Genomic DNA, 22,797 nt, shown 5'->3' with positions numbered 1-22,797 from the left:
ACACACACACACACACACACACACACACAAAACCAGAAGTGGAGCTGTGGATCAAGTGAGAGAACACCAATCTTACAAGAAAAAGCTCAGGAACAGCACCCAGAGCATGAGTTCAAGTCCCAGGACTTGCACTTAAAAAAAGAAGTGGGGAAAAAAAGGAAGGAAAGGGGGGGGAGAGAAGAAGGAAGGGAGAGAGGGAGGGATGGAAAGAGGAAGAGATGGAGAGAGAAAGGAGCAATAAAAATCAGAATGGGGGCTGGGAAGGTGGCTCAGTGGTAGAGCGCTTGCCTTGCATGCATGAGACCCTGGGTTCCATTCCTCAGCACCACATAAGCAGGGAAAAAAAAAAAAAAAGCTGGAAGTGGCGCTGTGGCTCAAGTGGTAGAGCGCTAACCTTGAGGTAAAGAGCTGAGGGACAGTGCCCAGGCCCAGAGTTCAGGCCCACGACTGGGCCCAAAAAAAAAAAAAAATCAGCATGAAATTCCATTCCTTTTTACCTGGATTCTGGTCACAGATCCAGTCATCAGGGAGAATTGAGGGGTCAATGTCCCCACTCAGCCGCCTCCATTTTTTACAGTTTGGTAAGGAACATTGGACCCAGACTAGACACTGACCTGTAACAGGACAAAAACTAAAATAAGACACTCAAAAATATGTTCTCCCTTCTTCAATCCAACTAAAATCAATATAATTTTCCTACCTACCTGCTGAATCACGTCCTTTTTATATATATATATTGTGAAAATACCGTACAGAGGAGTTACAATTACATGGGTAAGATAACAAATACATTTCTTTTTTTTGTTTTGTTTTGGTTTTGTTTTTTTTTTTTTTTTTTTTTGGTCCAGTCGTGGGGCCTGAACTCTGGGCCTGGGCGCTGTCCCTCAGCTCTTCAGCTCAAGGCTAGCACTCTACCACTTGAGCCACAGCGCCATTTCCGGCTTTTTTCTTTTTGCTTATATGGTGCTGAGGAGTCGAACTCAGGGCCTTAGGCATGCAAGGTAAGCGCTCTACCACTGAGCCACCTTCCCAGCCCACGAGTACATTTCTTATCAAGTATTGTTGCCTCCTCTTTGTTTCCCCTTCCCATCCCTTCCCATCCTCCCTCTACCTCCCCCCTACATGTCCTTTTGACCCTTACAGTAAGTCCAAACCCTAAATTACACATGGTAAAATCAGGTTCAGATTTCCTGAAGGCTTACTACCATCAGGACTGTTGTCTACACCAGGCAGAAGAAGTGTTTTCACTTTTGACACACGTTTTTAATGTTTATCTTCAAATGGTTATATAAGGAGGCTGCATATGTTATGTAAATATAAATACACATATATGTATGTATGTATTGGTTTCAGTAATAAGGCTTTAATTCAGAGCCTCAAGCTCTTGCTTGGCTTTTTTGCTCAAGACTGGCACTATTTGAGCCACACTGCCACTTACTGCTTGAAACTGGTTAAACAGAGTTTCACACACTTTTCTATCCAGGCTGGTTTTGAAATGTGGTCCTCATATCTCAGCCTCCTGAGTAGTAGGATTATAGGCATGAGCCACCAGTACGGGGTTGGGTGGTGGTATGGGGGGATATTACTATTTAACATATCCATTTATGTGTATGGTGCATCTTAATCAGAACTACCCCTTCTATCATTCTCCCCACCTTCCACAGTCTTCCTCTGCCAGTCACATCAAGTTTCCCACTAAACACTTACACTAAGAATTATGAATGTATTTCTTCACTGTTCCCTTTTCCACTCACCACCACCCCCATCAGCCTCCTTCCACTCAAAATGTTTCAGCTTCCTGATATTTGTTAAACTGTCTGTTATATAAACAAATGGAAAGGTTGCCTTAGGCCTGGAGGTGTAGCTCAGTGGTAGAGCACATGCTGAGCAGCAGAAAACCCTGGATTCAGTCCCCTAGTAAAACATACACATGCACACAGACATAGACACACACACACACACACACACACACACACACACACACACACACACACACACAGAGTTTGCCTGCTATCTTTCCAGGTATTGCCTCATTCTCTGTTGGCATTATACTACTGGAAAGTTCTTTTGAAGGGCTAACCAGCCTTCTCTGTTGTCCACAATATCTAGTTTTGAGGCCTTGTAAGACTAAAATATATCTAGGGTTCATCTTTCTCAGCAAAAAGCAGAAGTGAAGCTATGGTTCAAGTGGTACAGCATCATCTTTGAGTTAAAAAGCTAAGAGAAGCTGAGTGCCAGTGACTCCCACCCGAAATCCTAGATATTCAAAGAAGGCTGATATCTAAGGACTGTAGTTTGAAAGCCAGGCCAGGCAAGAAAGTCCATCAGACTCTTATTTCCAAGTAACCACCAGAAAACCAGAAGTGGCACTGTGGCCCAAAGTGGTACGGTGCTAACATTGAGTGAAAAAGCACAGGGACAGTGACCAGGCCATGAGTTCAGTCCCCACGAATGAAGAAAAAAAAAAAAAAAGCTAAGGGATAGCACTCAAGCCCTGAACGCAGTCCTCCATACCAGCATTTAAAAAAATAAATAAAATAAGAGTGGGAACAGAACAAATAATACAGATCAATACAAATGGTAAGTTATAAAAGTAATGCCTATTCTTAAGAAAATGAATGGATCTAGGCATTCACACACAGTGAGATCAATGGAAGATACTCTTACAAGAGGAACAGAAAAGTAACAATGTTTATATGCATCTGATCATACAAAACAACATTTATCAACATGAACTCCAGGAAAAGAAAACATGTTTTTTTTTTCTTTTTTGCTGTTTTGTTTTTTCTTCCTGTTGTTTGTTCATTTATATGTGTTTGTGAATATAAACAGAGTCACATAAGTGGAGGGACAAAGGGTGAACAAATGCAGCAGTGGTACTCACTGAAGTTAAAAATGAACTATACAACTTATGGATGAGAATGGGAGGGAACAACTGAGAGTGAGGGAAGGAGTGGCACTGTCCAAAAAGAAATATACACTTGGGGCTGGGAAGTTGGCTCAGTGGTAGAGCGTTTGCCTTGCCCTGGGTTCGATTGCTCAGCACCACATAAGCAAAGAAAAAAGCTGGAAGTGGCGCGGTATCTCAAATGGTAGAGCGCTAGCCTTGAGCTAAAGAACTGAGGGACAGCACCCAGGCCCAGAGTTCAGGCCCCATGACTGGAGCCCCCCCCCCAAAAAAAAGAAATGTACACTTGACTTATATAACCACAACCCTTCTGTACATTACCTTTATAATAACAATGTTTAGAAATTTTAAAAAGAAGCCGGGTGCTGGTGGCTCATGCCTATAATCCTAGCTACTCAGGAAGCTGAGATCTGAGGATCGCGGTTCAAACCCAACCTGGGCAGGAAAGTCAGTGAAACTCTTATCTCCACTAAACCACCAGAAAACCAGAAGTGGCCCTGTAGCTCAAGTGGTAGAGCGCTAGCCTTGAGCTGAAGAGCTGAGGGACAGCGCCCAGGCCCATAGTTCAAGCCCCACGACCGACAAAAAAAAAAAAAAAAAATTAGAAAGAAAATAAGTGCAAAGAAACTTGCCCTCATGATATGAAACTAGACATTTATGGGTTGGCATGGAATTTCCAATGACAAGATTGCATAAGTTTTTCAAGTTTTATTCAATTTAAAGAAGATAGTGTTTGATCTCACCCTGAGTATGACTGTATTTTATGACAATGAAGACATACTAAGAACATTTTAGTTGATCACTCATTCCTGAAACAGTTTTCTGGTCTATGATAGCTCATTTTCTCATCCCCTCCATCTTTCTGGCAGCTTCTGCCTCAGTTCCCTTGGCTGGATACTCTGTGTTCCACCCAAGATCTAAATGTCAAGGTTTCAAAGCTAAATCATGGTCCTCTCTCTCCATACTACACCTTCTCATCCATTCCTATAGTTTTTTGTTTTGCTTTGGTTTGATTGTGGTTTTGTTTCGTTTTTTTGCCAATCCTGAGGCTTGAACTCAGGGCCTAGGCACTGTCCCTGAGCTTCTTTTGCTGGCTAGAACTATACTACTTTGAGTCACAGTGCCACTACTGGCTTTTCTGTTTATGTGATACAGAGGAATTGAACCCAGAGCTTTATGCATGCTAGACAAGTACTCTACCACTAAGCCACATTCCCAGCTCCTTGTTTTGTTTTTTGTTTTTGTTTTTTTTCTTGTTTTGTTTTTTGATGCCAGGTCTTTGAACTCATGCCTAGGCTCTGTCACTGAGCTTTTTTTTTTTTTTTTTGTCAGTCCTGGGCCTTGAACTCTGGGCCTGGGCACTGTCCCTCAACTCTTCAGCTCAAGGCTAACACTCTACCACTTGAGTTACAGCGTCACTTCTGGTTTTCTGGTGGTTTATTGGAGATAAGAGTTTTACCGACTCTCCCTGCTCTTTTCTAGCTCTCTCTGCTCTTTTCTAGCTCTTTCCTCTCTCTTTCCTCTTTTTCCCAGCTCTCTCTCATTCCCAGGCCTTTCCCAGCCACGTGGAGTGCCACCTTTGCCTGGTCCCAGCAGGTCTACTGAATAAACCTACCCCTTACCTGAATACCACGTGAGTGCTGCTGTTCTTACTTGGCTACCTCTTTTTAAAAACCTAACATAAATGGTGCCATGACTCGGATAAAGGGCTTAAAGTCAGGATAGCTGGGATTCCTCTCTGTTTTTTTTCTTTTTCTGTTTGTTTTTCCCTTTTTGCTCTGAGGACCCTAGATAAGGCCTAGCGCAGGCCCAGATGCTCTCTCGCTGCTCTTTTCTAGCTCTCTGCTCTCTCTGCTCTTTTCTAGCTCTTTCCTCTCTTTCCCAGATCTCTCTCATTCCCAGGCCTTTCCCAGCCACGTGGAGTGCCACCTTGCCTGGTCCCAGCAGGTCTACTGAATAAACCTACCCCTTACCTGAATACCACGTGAGTGCTGCTGTTCTTACTCGGCTACCTCTCTCTCTGCTCTTGTCTAGCTCTTTTCAAGCTCTTTTCTCTCTCTTTCCTCTCTCTCTTTCCCAGCTCTCTCTTTTTCCCAACTCTCCCAGCTCTCTTTCCCAGGCTTTTCCCCACAGCGTGGAGTGCCAACCTTGCCTGGTCCCAGCAAGTCTACTGAATAAACCTACCCCTTACCTGAAAAAAAAAAAAAAAAGAGTTTCACCGAGTTTCCTGCCCGGGCTGGCTTTGAACTGAGAGCCTCAGATTTCAGCCTCCTGAGTAGCTAGGATTACAGGCGTGAGCCACAGGCGCCTAGCTTCACTGAGCTTCTTTTGTGCAAGGTCAGCATGCTATCACTTAAGCCACAGCTCCACTCATGGCTTTTTTGTTTAGTCTTACAGAGGGCTGGGAAGGTGGCTCAGTGGTAGAGTGCTTACCTCGTATGCATAAGGCCCAGGATTCGATTCCTCAACACCACATAGACAGAAAAAAACCAGAAGTGGTGTTTGGCTCAAGTGGTAGCCTTGAGCTGAAGAGCTGAGGGAACAGTACCCAGGCCCAGAATTTAAGCCTCATGACCAACCAAAAAAAAAAAAAAAATCTCACGGACTTTCCTGCCAAGCCTGGCTCTGAACCACAATTCTTCAATCCTGACTAGCTAGGATTGCAGGTGTGAGCCACCAGTGCTCAGCTTTTTTTTTTTCTTTGTCAGTCCTGGGGCTTGAACTCTGGGCCTGGGCACTGTCCCTCAGCTCTTCAGCTCAAGGCTAGCGTCCTACCACTTGAGCCACAGTGCCACTTCTGGATTTTTCCGCTCATGTGGTGCTAAGGAATGGAACCGAGGACCTCATGTATGCAACACAAGCACTCTACCACTGAGCCACCTTCCCAGCCCGACACTCTAACTTTTTTTGTTGTTGTTGTTGGCCGTGGGGCTTGAACTCTGGGCCTGGGCGCTGTCCCTCAGCTCTTCAGCTCAAGGCGAGCACTCTACCACTTGAGCTACAGCGCCACTTCCGGTTTTCTGGTGGTTTATTCGAGATAGGAGTCTCACGGTCTCTCCTGCCCGGGCTGGCTTTGAACCACGATCCTCAGATCTCAGCCTCCTGAGTAGCAAGGATTACAGGCGTGAGCCACCAGCGCCCAGCCCAACACTCTAACTCTTGACTTGGGTAACTTCTCTTCCTTCAATGGTTTCAGCATAAATACAATTTCCTTACAAATGTATTCCCTGACTGGCGCATCTTAGAGTATCCCTCATTTCCTCTCATGATGATTTGCCTTCATAGTGCCTACTGCAGACTGTGTCTATTGGTTCTGTATATGCACCTTTCTACTTTGTACTCCAAGAATCTCCTCTCCTTAACTGTTTTGTTTAGCAAAGGGCCGACATTTCTTACAATCATAACTCAGGAGCGCCATCTAGAGAATAAACTCTCATGTGCCAATTTAAAAATCTCATTTTGCAGGTGGGTAACACTGAGGAGCAATAAGTAGACCAAGTAATATAAATCTGACAACACCAGCTTATTTGGGCTAATAGGAGATCAATCAGGCTTGAAGAAACTGCAGTATCTCCAAAGTTCTCAACAGGAATATCTGAGTTTACTTAATCACATAAAACCAAAATAAAAATTCTTTTTGAGAAAATAGCCTATCTAGAGCCTCCTTTGAGGGAATCTGAATCCAGACAGCTGAATGTCCAAATTACAATGTTATGATGTCATTATAGGAAGAATTCAGCCAGGTGCTGGTGGCTTATGCCTAGCTACTCAGGAAGCTGAGATCTGAGGATCAAGGTTCGAAGACAGCCCAGGCAGGAAAGCCCGTGAGACTCTTATCTCCAATTAACCACCAGAAAACTGGAAGTGGCACTGTGGCTCAAGTGGCAGAGCGCTCACCTTGAGCTCAAGAGTTTGGGGACAGTGCCCAGGCCCAGAGTTCAAGCCCCCCACCCAACAAAAAAAAAAAAAAAAAAGAATTCACTGACCTGGACTACCTTGCTTGCTGGTAGAAAGGTAGAAGCCTGTCTTCTCCAAGATTATCCATTTGTCTGTGAATTTTTTACTAATACTTTCTTTTTATATTTTATTCTACCTTTATCAATGTATAATTATTATTTTAAAATATTACATTATATGATCTATTGTTCCCTGTCATGAAATTTCCCACTGACACCTTATGTCCCACATTTCTTTATTATCTAACATACTAACATACTGAAAATTCTATGAAGGACGGGCTACCAAATTTGCTCATCATCTTGCTAAGCACTGGTGGTTCACACCTATAATCCTAGCTACTCAGAAGGCTGAGATCTGAGTACTGTAGTTCAAAGCTAGCCCAGGCAGAAAAGTCCCTGTGAGACTTTTATCTCCAGTTTATCACTCAAAAACCAGAAGTGGAGCTGTGGTTCAAAGGGGTAGAACACTAGCCTTGAGCTAGAGGGTCCAGGGACAGCAGGTAGGCCTTGAGTTCAAGCCCCCCAACTGACCAAAAAAAAATTTGCTCATCATTTCTAGCATCTAGTAAAATCTTTTTCTTTTTTTTCCTTTGGGTCCTGTCGAGGGGCCTGAACTCTGGGCCTGGGTGCTGTCCCTCAGCTCTTTAGCTCAAGGCTAGCGCTCTACCACTTGAGCCACAGCGCCACTTCCGGCTTTTTCTCTTTTTGCTTATGTGGTGCTGAGGAATCGAACCCAGGGCCTCAGGCATGCAAGGCAAGCGCTCTACCACTGAGCCACCTTCCCAGCCCCTACTAGTGTCTTTTATTATGTGTCAAAGATTTTACTAGAGGGCTGGGAAGGTGGCTTAGTGGTGGAGCGCTTGCCTTGCATGCCTGAGGCCCTGTGTTCGATTCCTCAGCACCACATAAGCAAAAAGAAAAAAGCTGGAAGTGGTGCTGTGGTCCAAGTGGTAGAGCTCTAGCCTTGAGCTGAAGAGCTGAGGGACAGCGCCCAGGCCCAGAGTTCAGGACCCACGACCGGACCCAAAAAAAAGACACTAGTAGCTGTTATTCAAAGAATGAATGAACTGGTGCTTCATACATGAAGTGCTGATTTTAAACCCCAGTACTAAAGAAAAAAATAAGAGAACAACAAGGGAAGGGGTAACAATGCTCAACAAGAAATGTACTCATTGCTTTACTCATATAACTGTAACCCCTCTGTATAGCATCTTTACAATAAAATAAAATTAAAGAAATAAGTGAATCCGGGCTGGGAAGGTGGCTCAGTGGTAGAGCGTATGCCTTGAATGCCAGAGGCCCTGGGTTCGATTCCTCAGCACCACATAAGCAAAAAGAAAAAAGCCGGAAGTGGACCTGTGGCTCAAGTGGTAGAGCGCTAGCCTTGAGCTGAAGAGCTGAGGGACAGTGCCCAGGCCCAGAGTTCAGGTCCCATGACCGGACCCAAAAAAAAAAAAAGAAATAAGTGAATCCATATGTAATCTATCATTATCTTCCCTCCATCTAATCTCAAAGACAAATTAGTGTCTTTTTTCCAGATAAAAGGGTAAAATCATCCAGGTGCTAGTGGCTCACACCTGTAATCCTAGCTACTCAGGAGGCTGAGATCTGAGGATCACCGTTCAAAGCCAGCCTGGGCAGAAAAATCCATGAGACTCTTATCTCTGATTAACCACCAGAAAACTGGAAGTGATGCTATGGCTTCAAGCAGTAGAGCACTAGCCTTGAGCAAAAGAGCTCTGGGACAGTACCCAGGCCCCAAGTTCAAGCTTCGTGAGCAACAACAACAACAAAAGGTAAAATCAGCCTGGCACAATGACTTATAACTATAAATTTAACTATACGAGGCTAAAATTAGGAGAACTGCAATTCAAGGACAGCCTGGGCAAAAAGACTCTACCTTAACTGACAAAAATCTGGGCACAATGGTGCATACCTGTTATTCTAGCTACATAAGGGAGCAAGAGAAGGAAGAGGATGGTCCCAGGCTGGCTTAGGTATAAAAACAAGACTTTGTTTGAAAAGTAATATATAAAAAAGGGCTAGAGACATGGGTCAGGCAGTAGAGTACCTAACTACCAAGAATAAGGCCCTGAGTTCAAACCCTGGTCTCTCAAAAAAAGAATTATAAAAATATACACACACATACACACCCCACAAAAAGAATTCTTTTCAGATTTTCTGAATCTCTTCCCTATTTCTATTTTATTATTCTCTCTGTATATATAAATATGATTTCCTGGCCCAAGTCTGTCTTTTATTTTTCTTCCTTGGGCCAGTCCTGGGGCGTAACTTGGCCTCAGCACTATCCCTGAGCTTTTATGCACAAGACTAGCACTCTAACACTTAAGCCACACCTTCACTTCTGGCTTTTTTAGTGGTTAATTGGAGGTAAAAGTTTCACAGACTTTCCTTTTAAATATTCAGAGAAATTACACTTAAACATATCTTTCTTTAGTCTGAGAGTGTGTGAATGTCTAGAATGCTGCATAGGTTATCATGTCCAGTTATATTTTTTTTTATTTTTTGCCAGTCCTGGGGCTTGAACTCAGGACCTGGCCACTGTCCCTGAGCTTCTTTTGCTCAAGGCTAGCATTCTACCACTTGAGCCACAGCACCACCAGCTTTTTCTGTGTATGTGGTACCGAGGTATCGAACCCAGGGCTTCATGCATGCTAGGCAGTCACTCTACCATTAGGCCACATTCCCAGCCCTCCAGTTATATTGTAGATCTAACTTTTATATAGGAGAAAAACATGCGGTTTGTCTCTCTAAGCTTGGCTTATCTCATTTAGCATGATTTGTTCTAGGTCTATCCATTTTCCAGCAAATAACATAATCTTATTCTTTCTAATAGATAAGCAAAATTCATTTGTAGATATATATTTTATATATGTGTGTATACATATATACATATACATATATATAACATTTTCCAATACTGTCTTTTTTCTTTTTTTAATGCTGGTCCTAGGGCTTGAACTCTGAGTCTGGGGGCACTGTCCCTGAGCTCTTTTTTGCTCAAGGCTAGAACTCTACCATTTGAACCCCAGCACTACTTCTGGCTTTTTCTGTGATTAATTGGAGGTGAGTCTTGTGGATTTTTTCCTGATCAGGCTTACTTTGAAGCAAGATCCTCAAATCTCAGCCTCCTGAGTAGCTAGGATAACAGGTGTGAGCCACTGGCACCCAGCTCAATCCTCTCTTTTAAAAGAAAATTATGAAACAAAACCATCCTGCAATTCTCCAGTCTTTGGGGGGGGGGGGGGGTAATGGGTACTGGAGACCTAATCTCAGAGCTCAAGCTCTTGCTCAGCTTGACTTTTTCACCTGGACTTGTACCTCACAGCTCTAGCATTGGCTTTTTGCTGGTTAAGTGAAGATAAGAGTCTCTCAAATTTGTTTGCCTGAGCAGGCTTTAAGCCTCCTTCCTCAGACCTCAGCCTCCTGAATAACTACAGTTATAGGTGTGAACCATTGTTGTTGAGCTCCATTCACACCCTTTTATCTACCATTTTCTCCCTTTTACTTTTCACACCTAGACTCATTGCAAAAGTTTTTAACTTTCAAATAATTATAACTTGCCATTTCCCCTTACTAGCTCATATAGTAGCTGTAATGACCTGAATGATTTCCTGTTATGGCCTTGAGTATTTTCAGATCTTTATATTCTTTGGCTTTCCTACAGTATCATGTGATATAGCTGAATATGTCTTATCTCTCGAAATTTTTTCTTCCCTTGGCCTCTATGATTCCATACTCTCCTGATTCCTCTACCATTCTGACCACAACAGTTATCCTTCTGGTATAAAAATGCTTGGTACACAGTAGGCACCAACAACTATGCACTATGTAAATAAATAGCTAATTGGATGAAATCTTCCTCTTTCTTCCTTAGCAGCATATTCTCTAACAGGCAGCTGTAAGAATTAAATGTAGTCTCTGTAGTTTCCTCTAATATCCTATCCTAACTCTCCCTCATCTTTTTTTTTTTTTTTTTGGTCTGTCAAGGGGCTTGAACTCTGGCCTGGGCATTATCCCTCAGCTCTGCAGCTCAAAGTGAGCTTTCTACCACTTGAGCCACAGAACCACTCCCGGTTTTCTGAGTGGTTTATTGGAGATAAGAGTCTCACAGACTTTCCTGCCTGGGCTGGCTTTGAACCATGATCTCAGCTTCCTGAGTAGCTAGGATTACAAGCGTGAGCCACGGATGCCTGGCTCTCTCCCTCATCTTGAATTTTCAGCCCGAGTATATTTTCACAACTATGGCTGAACTAACCAAAACCACTTTCCTCTCTTTTTGTCTGGTCTTGATGTAAGAATGATTTTGAATTAGTTGTTTCGGTTGGTCTTTCTGTGCTCATGTCCACCTTGGATTTTCTCCATTTTTTCATTTTTTAGGAAGACAAAACAAAACACTTGTGACATAGGGAAATAAAGAAGAGAATCTGCCAGGCGCTGTTGGCTCACACCTGTAATCCTAGTTAGTCAGGAGGCTGAGATCTGAGAATCATGGTTCAAAGCCAGCCCAGGCAGGAAAGTCTGTGAGACTCTTATCTCCAAAATGAACCATCAGAAAACCAGAAATGGCTGTGGCTCAAAGTGTGAAAAAGCTCAGGGACAATGCTTAGGCCCTAAGCTCAAGCTCCATGATGGGTGTAGAGGAGGAGAATGGAATAAAAGAAAAAAAAATCACTACCTCAGTGTTTCATGTCTTGGGTTGAAAAATCTCAGCTTGATTTATAAGATTATTTCTTTGTTGTTTTGTATGTCCCTCCCCAACAGTATAACCCCTGCTTTCACTGTATTTGATGTCGGTATAATTTGTGGAGGGGAAGGGGAAAAACAAGTCGTTTAAATAAGGATACAGGTGGACCCATTGCAACAATGAGAAGTACAAGTTGTCATGTCGAAAACGAACTTTACAACTTTGGTGGGGGGAGGGGGGGGGGATTTGGATGGGGAGGCTGGGAAGGGATGGGAAGGGGAAACAAAGGAGGAGGCTACAATGCTTGTTAAGAAATGTACTCATTATCTTGCCCATCTAATTGTAACCCTGGGTACAGTATTTTCACAATAAAAAATAAATAAAAATTAAAAAAAAAGAAAAATCTCAGCTTGCTGAAAATTCCCTAATTCATAAAGGAAATACCTAAGCCAAACATAAAAATGTGTCTGACAATACTTACGAGCTTCCATCTTTCCTCTGCTCTCAGGGAAGCTACTAAGTGTCTTTTCAGAAGGTGCAAGAATTGGTTGGCTTGCCTTAGATGTCCCTATCTGAGGGATAACTTCATTTTCTGGAGAGGCTGAAATCTGTGGATCCCTAAAAAGAACATTGTTAAATAAAAAGTTGAAAGGGAAGCCAGGCACCAGTAGCTCATAGCTGTAATCCTAGCTACTCAGGAGACTGAGAGCTTAAGGATCAATGTTCAAAGCCAGCCCAGGCAGGAAAGTCCATGAGATTCTTATCTCCAATAAACTGAAAAAAGCTGAAAGTAAAGCTGTGAGTGACTCAAGTAATACAGTGCTAGCCATAAGCAAAAGAAACTAAAGGACAGCGCCCAGACCCTGAATTCAAGCTTCAAGACTGGCAAAAAAAAAAAAAAAAAAATCCTTGAAAGGGAGACATAGTATCTATATTTTGAGTATTCCAAAGATAAAAGGAAAATAGAACAATCTGAGACAGAGGCTAAATGTATAGCTTGGTGGTAGAAAACGTACTTAGCATACACAAAGCTGGATTTAATCCCCAGCACCCAAAAATAAATAAAACTCTTACAACTACTGAAGTCATTTTACTCAATTCTTTTATGTATTTTTCCCCAATTCAAACAAGTTATCTTTCTTGTTCTAAGAAAAAATATAATCTGATAAATGACTTGCTAGACAAACAGAAAAAAACAGATCATCATTGCCTAATGTTAACTCTATTCTGTTTTCTACTTACCTTTCTGGCACAGACTTACCCACTGGCATTACCATTAGCAGTAGTAGCAGAAGAAGCAATTCTTCTTTTTTTGTGTAACTGGGTGCATACTACACATTGGGCACAGGAAGTCTCTGTCAAATTAAGGCCAGATTCCATCCCTCCTGAAACAAAATATTAGAAGCAGAGAAGCAATAAAGGAAAACCACCTCTCCATATTTTACTACCTATAATACTATAATTAAAATATTTCTTCCCTGCTGTCCAGAAGGGCCTCTTGTCATATGAGAGATCTTTAAAATTTTTAAATTTCAGGGAATTATTAAATAGTAACCCCTCTGTACAACACCTTAATAATATCAATAAAATTGTATTTAGAATAAAAAAATGGTGGCCAGGCAGTGGTGTTTCATGCCTATAATCCTAGCTACTCCAGAGGCTCAGATGAGATCTGAGGAGTATGATTCAAAGCCAGCCCCAGGAAAGTCTGTAAGACTCTTATCTCAAATTAATCACAGAAAAAGCCAGAGTGGTGTTGTGGCTCAAGTTGTAGAGTGCTAGACCTGAGCAAAAGGAGTTTAAGGACAATGCCCAAGTCCAGAGTTCAAGACCTAGGACCAGAAGAAAAAAAAAAATCCAGGCATCAGTGGCTCACACCTGTAATCCTAGCTATTCTGGAGTCTGATATCTGAGGATCCCAATTTGAAGCCAGCCTGGGCAGGAAACCCTGAGACTCAGGGGAGGGGGGGGGGGGGGGAGGCCAGAAGTAGAGCTGTGGCTCAAGTAGTAGCATGTTAACCTAGAGCAAAAGAAGCTCAGAGACAGGCTGGGCACCAGTGGCTCATGCCTGTAATCCTAGCTACTCAGGAGGCTGAGATCTAAGGATCGAGGTTCAAAGCCAGCCCGGGCAGAAAATTCCATGAGACTCTATTTCCAACAAAACACTCAGAAAAACCAGAAGTGGTGCCGTCGCTCAAGTGGTAGAGTGCTAGCCTTGAGCTGAAGAGTTGAGGGACAGTGCTCAGGCCCACAGTTAAAGCCCTATGACTGACAAAAAAAAAAAAAAGAAGAAGAAGAAGAAGCTTAGAGACAGCCCCAGGCCCTAAGTTCAAGCCCCAGGACTGGTATAGAAAACAAAGATGGTCTGGGAAGGTGGCTCAGTGGTAGAGCGCTTGCCTTGCATGCATGAGGCCCTGGGTTCGATTCCTCAGCACCCCATAAGCAGAAAAAAAAGCCGGAAGTGGTGCTGTGGCTCAAGTTGTAGAGCGCTAGTCTTGAGCTGAAGAGCTGAGGGACAGCACCCAGGCCCAGAGTTCAGGCCCCTCGACTGGACCAAAAAAAGAAAAATAAAAGAAAACAAAAAAAGAAAAATAAAAGAAAACAAAGAAAGAAAGAAAGAAGGAAAGAAAATTTGCAGTAAACTGTATCACAGTCTATAAGCCTTTCCAGATTTATCCACTTCATTCTAGAACAGCTAATTCATGATAATTTTATTTTATATATGTAAAAAAATTATATGTAGTATATATTTGGGGGGAGGGGGAGTCCTGGACCTTAAACTCAGGGCCTGGGAATTAGCCCTGAGCCTCTTTCTACTCAAGGCTAGAACTCTACTAATTCAGCCACAGCACCACTTCCAGCTTTTTTGCGTGATTTATTGGAGGTAAGAGTCTTATGGACTTTTCTGCCAGGGCTGGCTTCAAACTGTGATCCTCAGATCTCAGCCTCCTGAGGAGCTAGGATTTCAGGCATGAGCCACTGGCACCTGGCTGTAATATATTGTATATAATTATTTCCTCAAACTCTTTCTAGTAATTCAAATACAGAAAAGAATGGCTGATATGTTAAACCATTCTGCTTAGTCTTATGACTGAGAGAGTTCTTTATTCTAAAACTCCTGAGCAAGGGCTGGGGGCAGGGGCAGGGGGGGACAGGGAAGGGATAGTAGAAAAACAAAGGAGGGAGTAACAATGTTCAACAAGAAATGTACTCATGGGCTGGGAAGGTGGCTCAGTGGTAGAGCGCTTGCCTTGCATGCCTTCGGCCCTGGGTTCGATTCCTCAGCACCACATAAGCAAAAAGAAGAAAGCCGGAAGTGGCGCTGTGGCTCAAGTGGTAGAGTGCTAGCCTTGAGCTGAAGAGCTGAGGGACAGAGCCCAGGCCCAGAGTTCAGACCCCACGACCAGACCCAAAAAATAAAAAAAGAAATGTACTCATTACCCTACTCATGTAACTGTAACCCCCCTGTACAGCATCTTTACAATAAAATAATAGTAAAAAATAAACTCCTAAGCAGCAGCTAAGACAGTATTAAAAGCAGAAATAAACAAGCATATGCAGAATCTAAGAAATCTGAGAAAACAATTATTTTTCCCTAAGTAAACCATAAATATATAAAAATGAATCCAAATAGCATTTTAAATTTTTAGGTGAGGCTGTATGTTCTGAACTCAATGTCACCTACTTTCCTCAAAGTCTGTGCCTTTTATCTCAGATGGTCTTGCTAGAGTTGTACTGATAGGAGATTAAGTATTTCAAAGTATAGGAGATTAAATATTTCAAAGTACCCTTCAGAAAACAGTCAAACTACCCAGTATAAATCATACCCAAGCAGTCCTGGAGGGACTTCTGTAGTACAATCTGGACAATCTCCTCAAATTCTGCATTAGTAAGACTTGTTTTTTCCTGCAGAGACAAAATGAAAGAAGGAAAACTGCTTATCTTTCCATAGTTTTCTCCTCTTACTAGTCAGACACCTCCTTTGGATGAAGGTATAAGTTCACAAGACTAAAAGCATGATAACAACAAAACTAAGGGGTCTATCCACTTTATGCCAGATCTCCTGAACATAAAAGGCGTCAAAGAAAAAGAAATGGTTTCTATAAAGTTTCTGTCTATATCCACTCCCACATCTATCTCCTTTCACTCTTTTTTTTTTGCCAGTCCTGGGGCCTGGGCATTGACCCTGAGCTTCTTTTGTTCAATGCTAGTGCTCTACCACTTGACTCACAGTGCTACTGCCAGCCTTTTCTGTTTATGTAGTTCTGAGGAATTGAACCCAGGGTTTCATGAATGCTAAGCAAGTACTCTACCACTAAGCCACATTCCCAGCCCCTTCATTCATATTTTTTGTTGTTATTAAATGTTTTCATAAAAATATTTTCCCAGCTGGGTGCCGATGGCTCACTCCTATAATCGTGGTTCAAAGCCAGCCCAAGCAGCAAAGTTGATGAGACTCTTCCCCCCCCCCTCCCCCCTCCCCCCCCTCCACCACCACCACCACCACCCTCCCCCCCCCCACCCCCCGTGGAGCCTGAACTCTGGGTGTGGGCACTGTCCCTCAGCTTTTCAGCTCAAAGCTAGAGCTCTACCACTTGAACCACAGCACCTCTTCCGGCTTTTTCTGTTTATTTGGTACTGAGGAATCGAATCCAGAGCATTAAGCATGCAAGGCAAGCACTCTACCACTGAGCCACCTTCCCAGCCCCTCAATGGGACTCTTATCTCCAATTTACCACTAGAAAATGGAAGCGGCGCTGTGGTAGAGTGCTTGCCTTGAAGTGATGAGCTCAGGGACAGTGCCCAGGCCCAGAGTTCAAACCTCACAACCAACAAAAATAAATAAATAATATTTTCTCTTTTGGAGAAGAAAATGAATATCCAATGAAAGGAATAAAAATCTAAACTAAACTAAATGTAGTACACAACTATAATCCCAGCTTCCTGGGAGGCTGAGGCAAAAAGATTCCAAGTTCCAGGCTAGCCCAAGCAATGTAGGAAAACTCTCAACAATTCAAAACAAAAAAATAAATAAACTACTTTTGCAGGGTGACCAGTGGCTCACACCTGTAATCCTAGCTACTCAAGAGGCTAAAATCTGAGGATCATGGTTCAAAGCCATCCCAGGAAGAAAACTCCATGGGACTCTTATCTCCAATAAATCACCAAAGAGCTGGAAATGGAGTTATGGGCTCAAGTGTAGAGCACTAGCCTTGAGCAAAAAGAGGGCGCCAGCCTTGAGCACAAAGAGGCTCAGGGAGAGCACCGAGGCCCTGAGTTCAAGCCCCACAACCAACAAAAAAAAACTTCTTTTTTCAAGAAGTGGTAGTGCAATGGAGTCATGACTCAAGTAGCACAGTGCCAGCCTGGAGCAAAAAACTAAACAGAGCATGAGACTCTGAGTTCAAGTCCCAGTATGTGCACATGCACACAAAAATGGGGGGAGTAGGGTGCAGGTCAGTTGCAGACTGTTTACATAGCATGCTGAAGTGATCATTGGTATAATTTTCATATCACATCAAAAAGGAAGGAGGAGGAAAGAGGGAGGAAGAATTATTAAAAGTGCAGAATGAATTTCCCATCAGAAAAAAGTTCGTCTACCATAGGTGGGGAACAGAATAAAAGGAACTGTCCAACCAGAGTCCATCGCTATGACTCATACCTTTTCTTTCTTCTCCATAGGCTTGTCTTGAGCCTTGCCTTTTATCTCCCATCCACTGTTTGACTCATTCTCTGTGGTTGCCTTCTCCTCCTTCTCTAACTTGGTCTTGAGCCTGACTGGCTCAGCTATTGCGTCTGAGGGTCTCATTTCTAGTGTCATATGCTCCTGGGGTGAATTAGGACCTTGAGATATCATATGCAATTTCTGTGTAGGTGGAACAAAACTTTTCTTTGAACCCTTTCCACATTCTGCAAGAAATTCGAACAAATGAAACACAGCATAACAATAGATTACCAAACACCATTTCAGAGCTCTTAAATTCAGATTCATAGGCCTCTCCCTGTGTATCACCATCCACTTCCCTAACACTGCAATATGATAAAATAGTTCAGAGTGAAGTTGAAAAATCTGTAGCTCTTTAAGACTAGTTGATTCTGATAGACTACGTTTGATAAATACAAGAAAGTAACAGGTGAATTATTCAAGTGTGAAAATTTTTAATTTGCTTTATCTCTGGATTAAAATTTTATGAGAAATTAGCTTAGAATTATTCAAAACCTACAAATCACTCATAACCCACTTCCTCTATAAAGAAAAACATTCTAAGTTTTTCCTAGATATATCTAATATCTCTTTCTTCTGAGCTTCCATAATACTTAAAACCTTTCTGGTGGTGTTTACCACATTTAACTTTATATAACCTTTTTTTTCCAGTCCTGTGGCTTGAACTCAGGACTTGGGCACTATCCTTGAGCTTCTTTGTGCTCAAGGCTAGCACTCTACCACTTCAGCTACAGTTCTGACTTTTTCTGAGTAGTTTCTTGGAGATAAGAGCCTTACTTTTCCTTGCAAGGCTGGCTTCCAACTGCAATCCTCAAATCTCACCCACCTAAGTACCTAGAATTATAGGTATGACCTATGCTATAATTTATTTTGTTTTATTTATTTTATTGTCGGTTGTGGGGCTTGAACTCTGGGCCTGAGTGCTGTCCCTGAGCTCTTCAGCTCAAGGCAAGCACTCTACCACTTGAGCTTACAACACCACTTCTGGTTTCTGGTGATGAATTGGAGATTAGTCTCACCGACTTTCCTGCCTGGGCTGGCTTTGAACTGGGATCCTCAGATCTCAGCCTCTTAAGGATTACAGGCATGAGCCACCAGCACCCAGCTGTCATAAATTTTTAAGTGTCTTTTTTCCTTTCTATGAGTTCATATATTTCTTGAGCAGGGTTGTTTCTAAACTGTATTTGTTTTGCTCAAAACATCTAGCAGAATAATAATCTGGAGGCTGGGAAGATGGCTCAGTGGTAGAGTGCTTGCCTTGCATGCATGAGGCCCTGGGTTCGATTCCTCAGCACCATACAAGCAGAAAAAGCCAGAAGTGGCATTGTGGCTCAAGTAGTAGAGCTCTAGCCTTGAGCTGAAGAGCCAAGGGACAGCGCCCAAGCCCTGAGTTCAGGCCCCATGACTGACCAACCAAAAAGAAGAAGAAGAAGAAGAAGGAGAAGGAGAAGAAGGAGAAGAAGAAGAAGGAGGAAGAGGAGGAAGAGGAAGAAGAAGAGAAAATATATGTGATCTAAAATACCCTTTGATGAGAAAGATGAGCTGTTTAGAAGCAGAAATGATATATACCAAGTAGACCTCCCTCAATCTTCACTCACCATCGTTTTTCTGCAATGTTGCCATTTTTCCACCAAGAAACCACTTTCTTTGCTGTTGAAAAACAAGAAAATAACTTCCATAACTGATGAAATGTGATTTTAAACATTTTTTTTTTTGGTTAGTTGTGGGGCTTGACCTCATGTCCTGGGTGCTGTTCCTGAGCTCTTTTTGCTCAAGGCTAGCACCTTACCACTTTGAGTCAAAGCTCCACTTCTAGTTTCTAGGTAGTTAATTGGAGATAAGACTCTCAAGGACTTTCCTGCCCAAGCTAGCTTCAAACTGTAATACTCAGATCTTAGCTTTCTGAATAGCTAGGATTACAGGCATAATCCATCAGTGCCTGGCCTGCTTTTTTTTAAATGGGGGTGGGGGGGGAGGAGTACTGAGAAATAACTTACTAAGACCCCAACATAGCTAAATGCAAAATGTTTAGCTTATCTTTCCATATTTTCATTTGAGGGCACTACTAAGTAATTGAAACCAGGGTCTCATTCATACTAGGGGTCTTCTAACTGAGTTATATCCCCAGACCCAGATTCCCACCCCCTTTTTTAACAAAGGGCCTCAATAATTTGCCAAGGCTACCCAGAACTCTCAATTCCCTGAAGCATCCTTTGACATTTTTCTTTTCTGTTTCTTCTACAAATATGAGCAATTCAGGCATGCTATTTTTTTGGTTTTTTGGTTTTCGGTTTTTTTGGTCGGTCATGGGGCTTGAACTCTGGGCTTGGGCGCTGTCCTTGTGCTCTTCAGCTCAAGGCGAGTGCGCTCTACCGCTTGAGCCACAGCACCACTTCCGGTTTTCTAGCGGTTTATTGGAGATAAGAGTCTCATGAACTTTCCCGCCCAGGCTGGCTTTGAACCGCACAATCCTCAGATCTCAGCCTCCTGAGTAGCTAGGATTACAGGGGTGAGCCACTGGCACCCAGCTAAGAGATTGGAATTTTTTTTTTTTTTCTGTCAGTCATGGGGCTTGAACTCTGGGCCTGAGCGCTGTTCCTCAGCTCTTCAGCTCAAGGCTATCACTCTACCATTTGAGCTACAGCGCCACTTCTCAGGCATGCTGTTCTAAAACAACTATTTTGCCTTCATCTGTATTATTTTTGGTGGTACTAGATTTTGAACTCAGCCTCACGCTTGCTAGATGGGCTATCACTTGAGCCACTCCACAAGACCCTTATGGGGCTAATGATATTTGATATTGGGTCTCACATGAAGCCCACACTCTGGACTGCAATACTCCTATTTGTGTTTTCCTATGTTGTCAAATGCCAAGTGCATGCCACTATGAGTATCCCTTTCTTATACTGGACTCAAACTATGATTCCCCTAAGGTCCACCTCTCAAGTAGCTAGGATTATAGGTTGGAGCTCCATGGCCTAGCTGACTTTTCCTTTACAGGAAAGAGAATTAGTTTCTCTTCATTTCATCAGGGAGAAACCTGAAAATCTAGAGTGAAAATTTAGAGAACCAGGAAGCAAATGTGTCTCTTTATTTAGTATAATCCTAAACAGAAGACAGAAAGTAAATAAAATTAGGCTGTAAAAGGAATACTAAAGCTGAGTGTCAGTGACTCACCCCTGTAGCCCTAGCTACACAGGAGGGTGAGATCTGAGGGTCACAGTGCAAAGCCAGCCTGGGCAGGAAAGTCCGTGAGACTATCTCCAGTTAAGTACCAACAAAGCTAGGAGTGGAGCTGTGGCACAAGTAGTAGAGTGCTAGCCCCTGAGCAAAAAAGCTCAGGGACAGGGCCCAGGCCTTGGGTTCAAGCCCCAGGCCTGGCACAAGAATAATTATTACCTACATATTATATTACTAACTACAAGAAGAATTAACTACTACTAACTACATATAACAAACAGTTCTTCTTCTAGAATCAAAAATTCCCCCCAAAGAGATCACGAAGTCCACATGAAACTAATTTAAATTATGAGTCATATTAAGGAACAAAAAGCTAAATGAAAAACTAGTAACGGGCTGGGAAGGTGGCTCAGTGGTAGAGCGCTTGCTTTGCATGCCTGAGGCCCTGGGTTCGATTCCTCAGCACCACATAAGCAAAAAGAAAAAAAGCCGGAAGTGGCGCTGTGGCTCAAGTGGTAGAGCGCTAGCCTTGAGCTGAAAAGCTGAGGGACAGTGCCCAGACCTAGAGTTCAGGCCCCATGACCGGACCCTAAATAAATAAATAAAACTTAGTCCCCAATTAAAAAAAAAAAGCAAACTAGTAATGAATGAGATAATATTTGGCTATCCAACATACGTGTTTAAGCCAGTGGCTCACACCTGTAATCCTAGCTACCCAGAATATTTGAAGATTGAGGTTCAAAGCCAGCCCAGGGAAGAAAGTCCATATGACTCTTATCTCCAGGTAACCACCAGAAAATAAAAAGTGCAATTATGGCTCAAAGTGCTAGAGAGCTAACCATGAGCACAAAGAAGCTCAGAGACAGAGCCCAGTCCCTGAGTTCAAGCCTCAGGACCAGAAAAAGAGAGAAAGAGAAAGAGAGAGAGAGAGGGAGAGAGAGAGAGAGAAGGGGAGGGGTGGGGAAGGGAAAGGGAGGGAGGAGGGGAAAAAGGGAAGGAGGGAGAAAAAAAGAGGTGAAGGGGAGGGATGGGGAGGGGGAATGGAAACAGAAGGGAAAGGGAGGGAGAGGGGAGGGAAGGAGAAGGGAAGAAGGGAGGGGCAAGAAACTGAGGAGATAGGGGAGGAAGAATGGGGAGGAGTTAAGGGGAGGGGAAAAAAGGAGGAGAAAGGAGGGGGAAGGGGGCAGGAGAAGGGAAGAATGGAGGGAGAGGGACAGGAAACAGGAAAGAGGGAGACAGGGAAGGATCGAGAGGAGGTGGCAGGAAACAGAAGGAAAAAGGAAGAAGAGGGAGGAAAGAGGGGGAGTGAGAAAGGAGGAGGAGGGATAAGAGAGGGGCACGAAACCGAAGGTAAAGGAAGTAGAGAGAGAGAAGGGAGAGGGGAGGGGGCAGAAAACAGAAGGGAAAGAAAGGAGAGGGGAGGGGGAGGAGAGGAAGCAGGAAATGGAAGGGAAAGGGAAGAGAAAGGAGAGGGGAGGAGGAAGAGGGGAGTGGACAGAAAAATGGAAGGGGGAAGGGGGAGGAGGCAGGGAAGAGAAAGGACAAGAAGGGAAAGGGAGAGGGAGGGAGAAGGGAGTAGGCAGGAAAGAGAAGGGGAAGGAGGAGGAGGGGAGGGAAAAGGAGAGGGGAGGGAGCATGAAATGGAAAGGAAAGGGAGGGAGAGAGGTGGGGACAGGAAACAGAGAGGTGGAGAGAGAGAAAGGGGATGGAAAATGGAAGGAGAGGGAGGAGGAGGGAAAAGGGAGGGGCAGGAAATAGAGGGAAGGGGAAAGGGCAGGAAATGGAAGGGAGAGGGGAGGGAGCAGAAAATGGAAGGGAGAGGGAAGAGGGAAAGAGCAGGAAATGGAAGGGAGAGGGGAGGGGGCAGGAAATGGAAGGGAGAGGGGAGGGGGCAGGAAATGGAAGGGAGAGGGGAGGGGGCAGGAAATGGAAGGGAGAGGGGAAAGAGCAGGAAATGGAAGGGAGAGGGGAGGGGGCAGGAAATGGAAGGGAGAGGGGAAGGAGCAGGAAATGGAAGGGAAAGGGGAGGGGGCGGGAAATAGAAGGGAGAGGGGAGGGGGCGGGAGATGGAAGGGAGAGGGGAGAGGGAGGGGGAGAGAAAGGAAAAAGAAAAAAGACTTGTTTTAGGATGGAATTCATTCTTTTTTTTTTTTCTTTTTTTTGTCTGTCGTGGGGCTTGAACTCTGGGCTTGGGCGCTGTCCCTCAGCTCTACAGCGCCACTTCCGGTTTTCTAGTGGTTTATTGGAGATAGGAGTCTCTCCAACTTTCCGGCCTGGGCTGGCTTTGAACCGCCATCCTCAGATCTCAGCCTGAGTA

General features: G+C 43.5%; 1 protein-coding gene across 1 annotated transcript in view; it reads right to left on the bottom strand.

Annotated features, from left to right (window-relative positions):
* Zcwpw1 (zinc finger CW-type and PWWP domain containing 1) overlaps positions 1-22,797 on the bottom strand; it is a 33,942-nt gene that overhangs the window by 10,742 nt on the left and 403 nt on the right. Inside the window, exons 2-5 of the mRNA XM_042686724.1 lie at positions 17,532-17,605; positions 17,238-17,485; positions 15,403-15,481; positions 498-614 (exon numbers count right to left, since the gene is read on the bottom strand). Of these exons, the coding sequence (XP_042542658.1) occupies positions 498-614; positions 15,403-15,481; positions 17,238-17,485; positions 17,532-17,605 (518 nt within the window). The remainder of the gene's footprint in view (positions 1-497; positions 615-15,402; positions 15,482-17,237; positions 17,486-17,531; positions 17,606-22,797) is intronic.

Source organism: Dipodomys spectabilis, unplaced genomic scaffold (assembly GCF_019054845.1).
Source record: "Dipodomys spectabilis isolate Male_0828 unplaced genomic scaffold, ASM1905484v1 ptg000098l, whole genome shotgun sequence".
Lineage (NCBI taxonomy): Eukaryota > Metazoa > Chordata > Mammalia > Rodentia > Heteromyidae > Dipodomys > Dipodomys spectabilis.
This window is presented reverse-complemented; position numbering and strand designations above follow the sequence as displayed.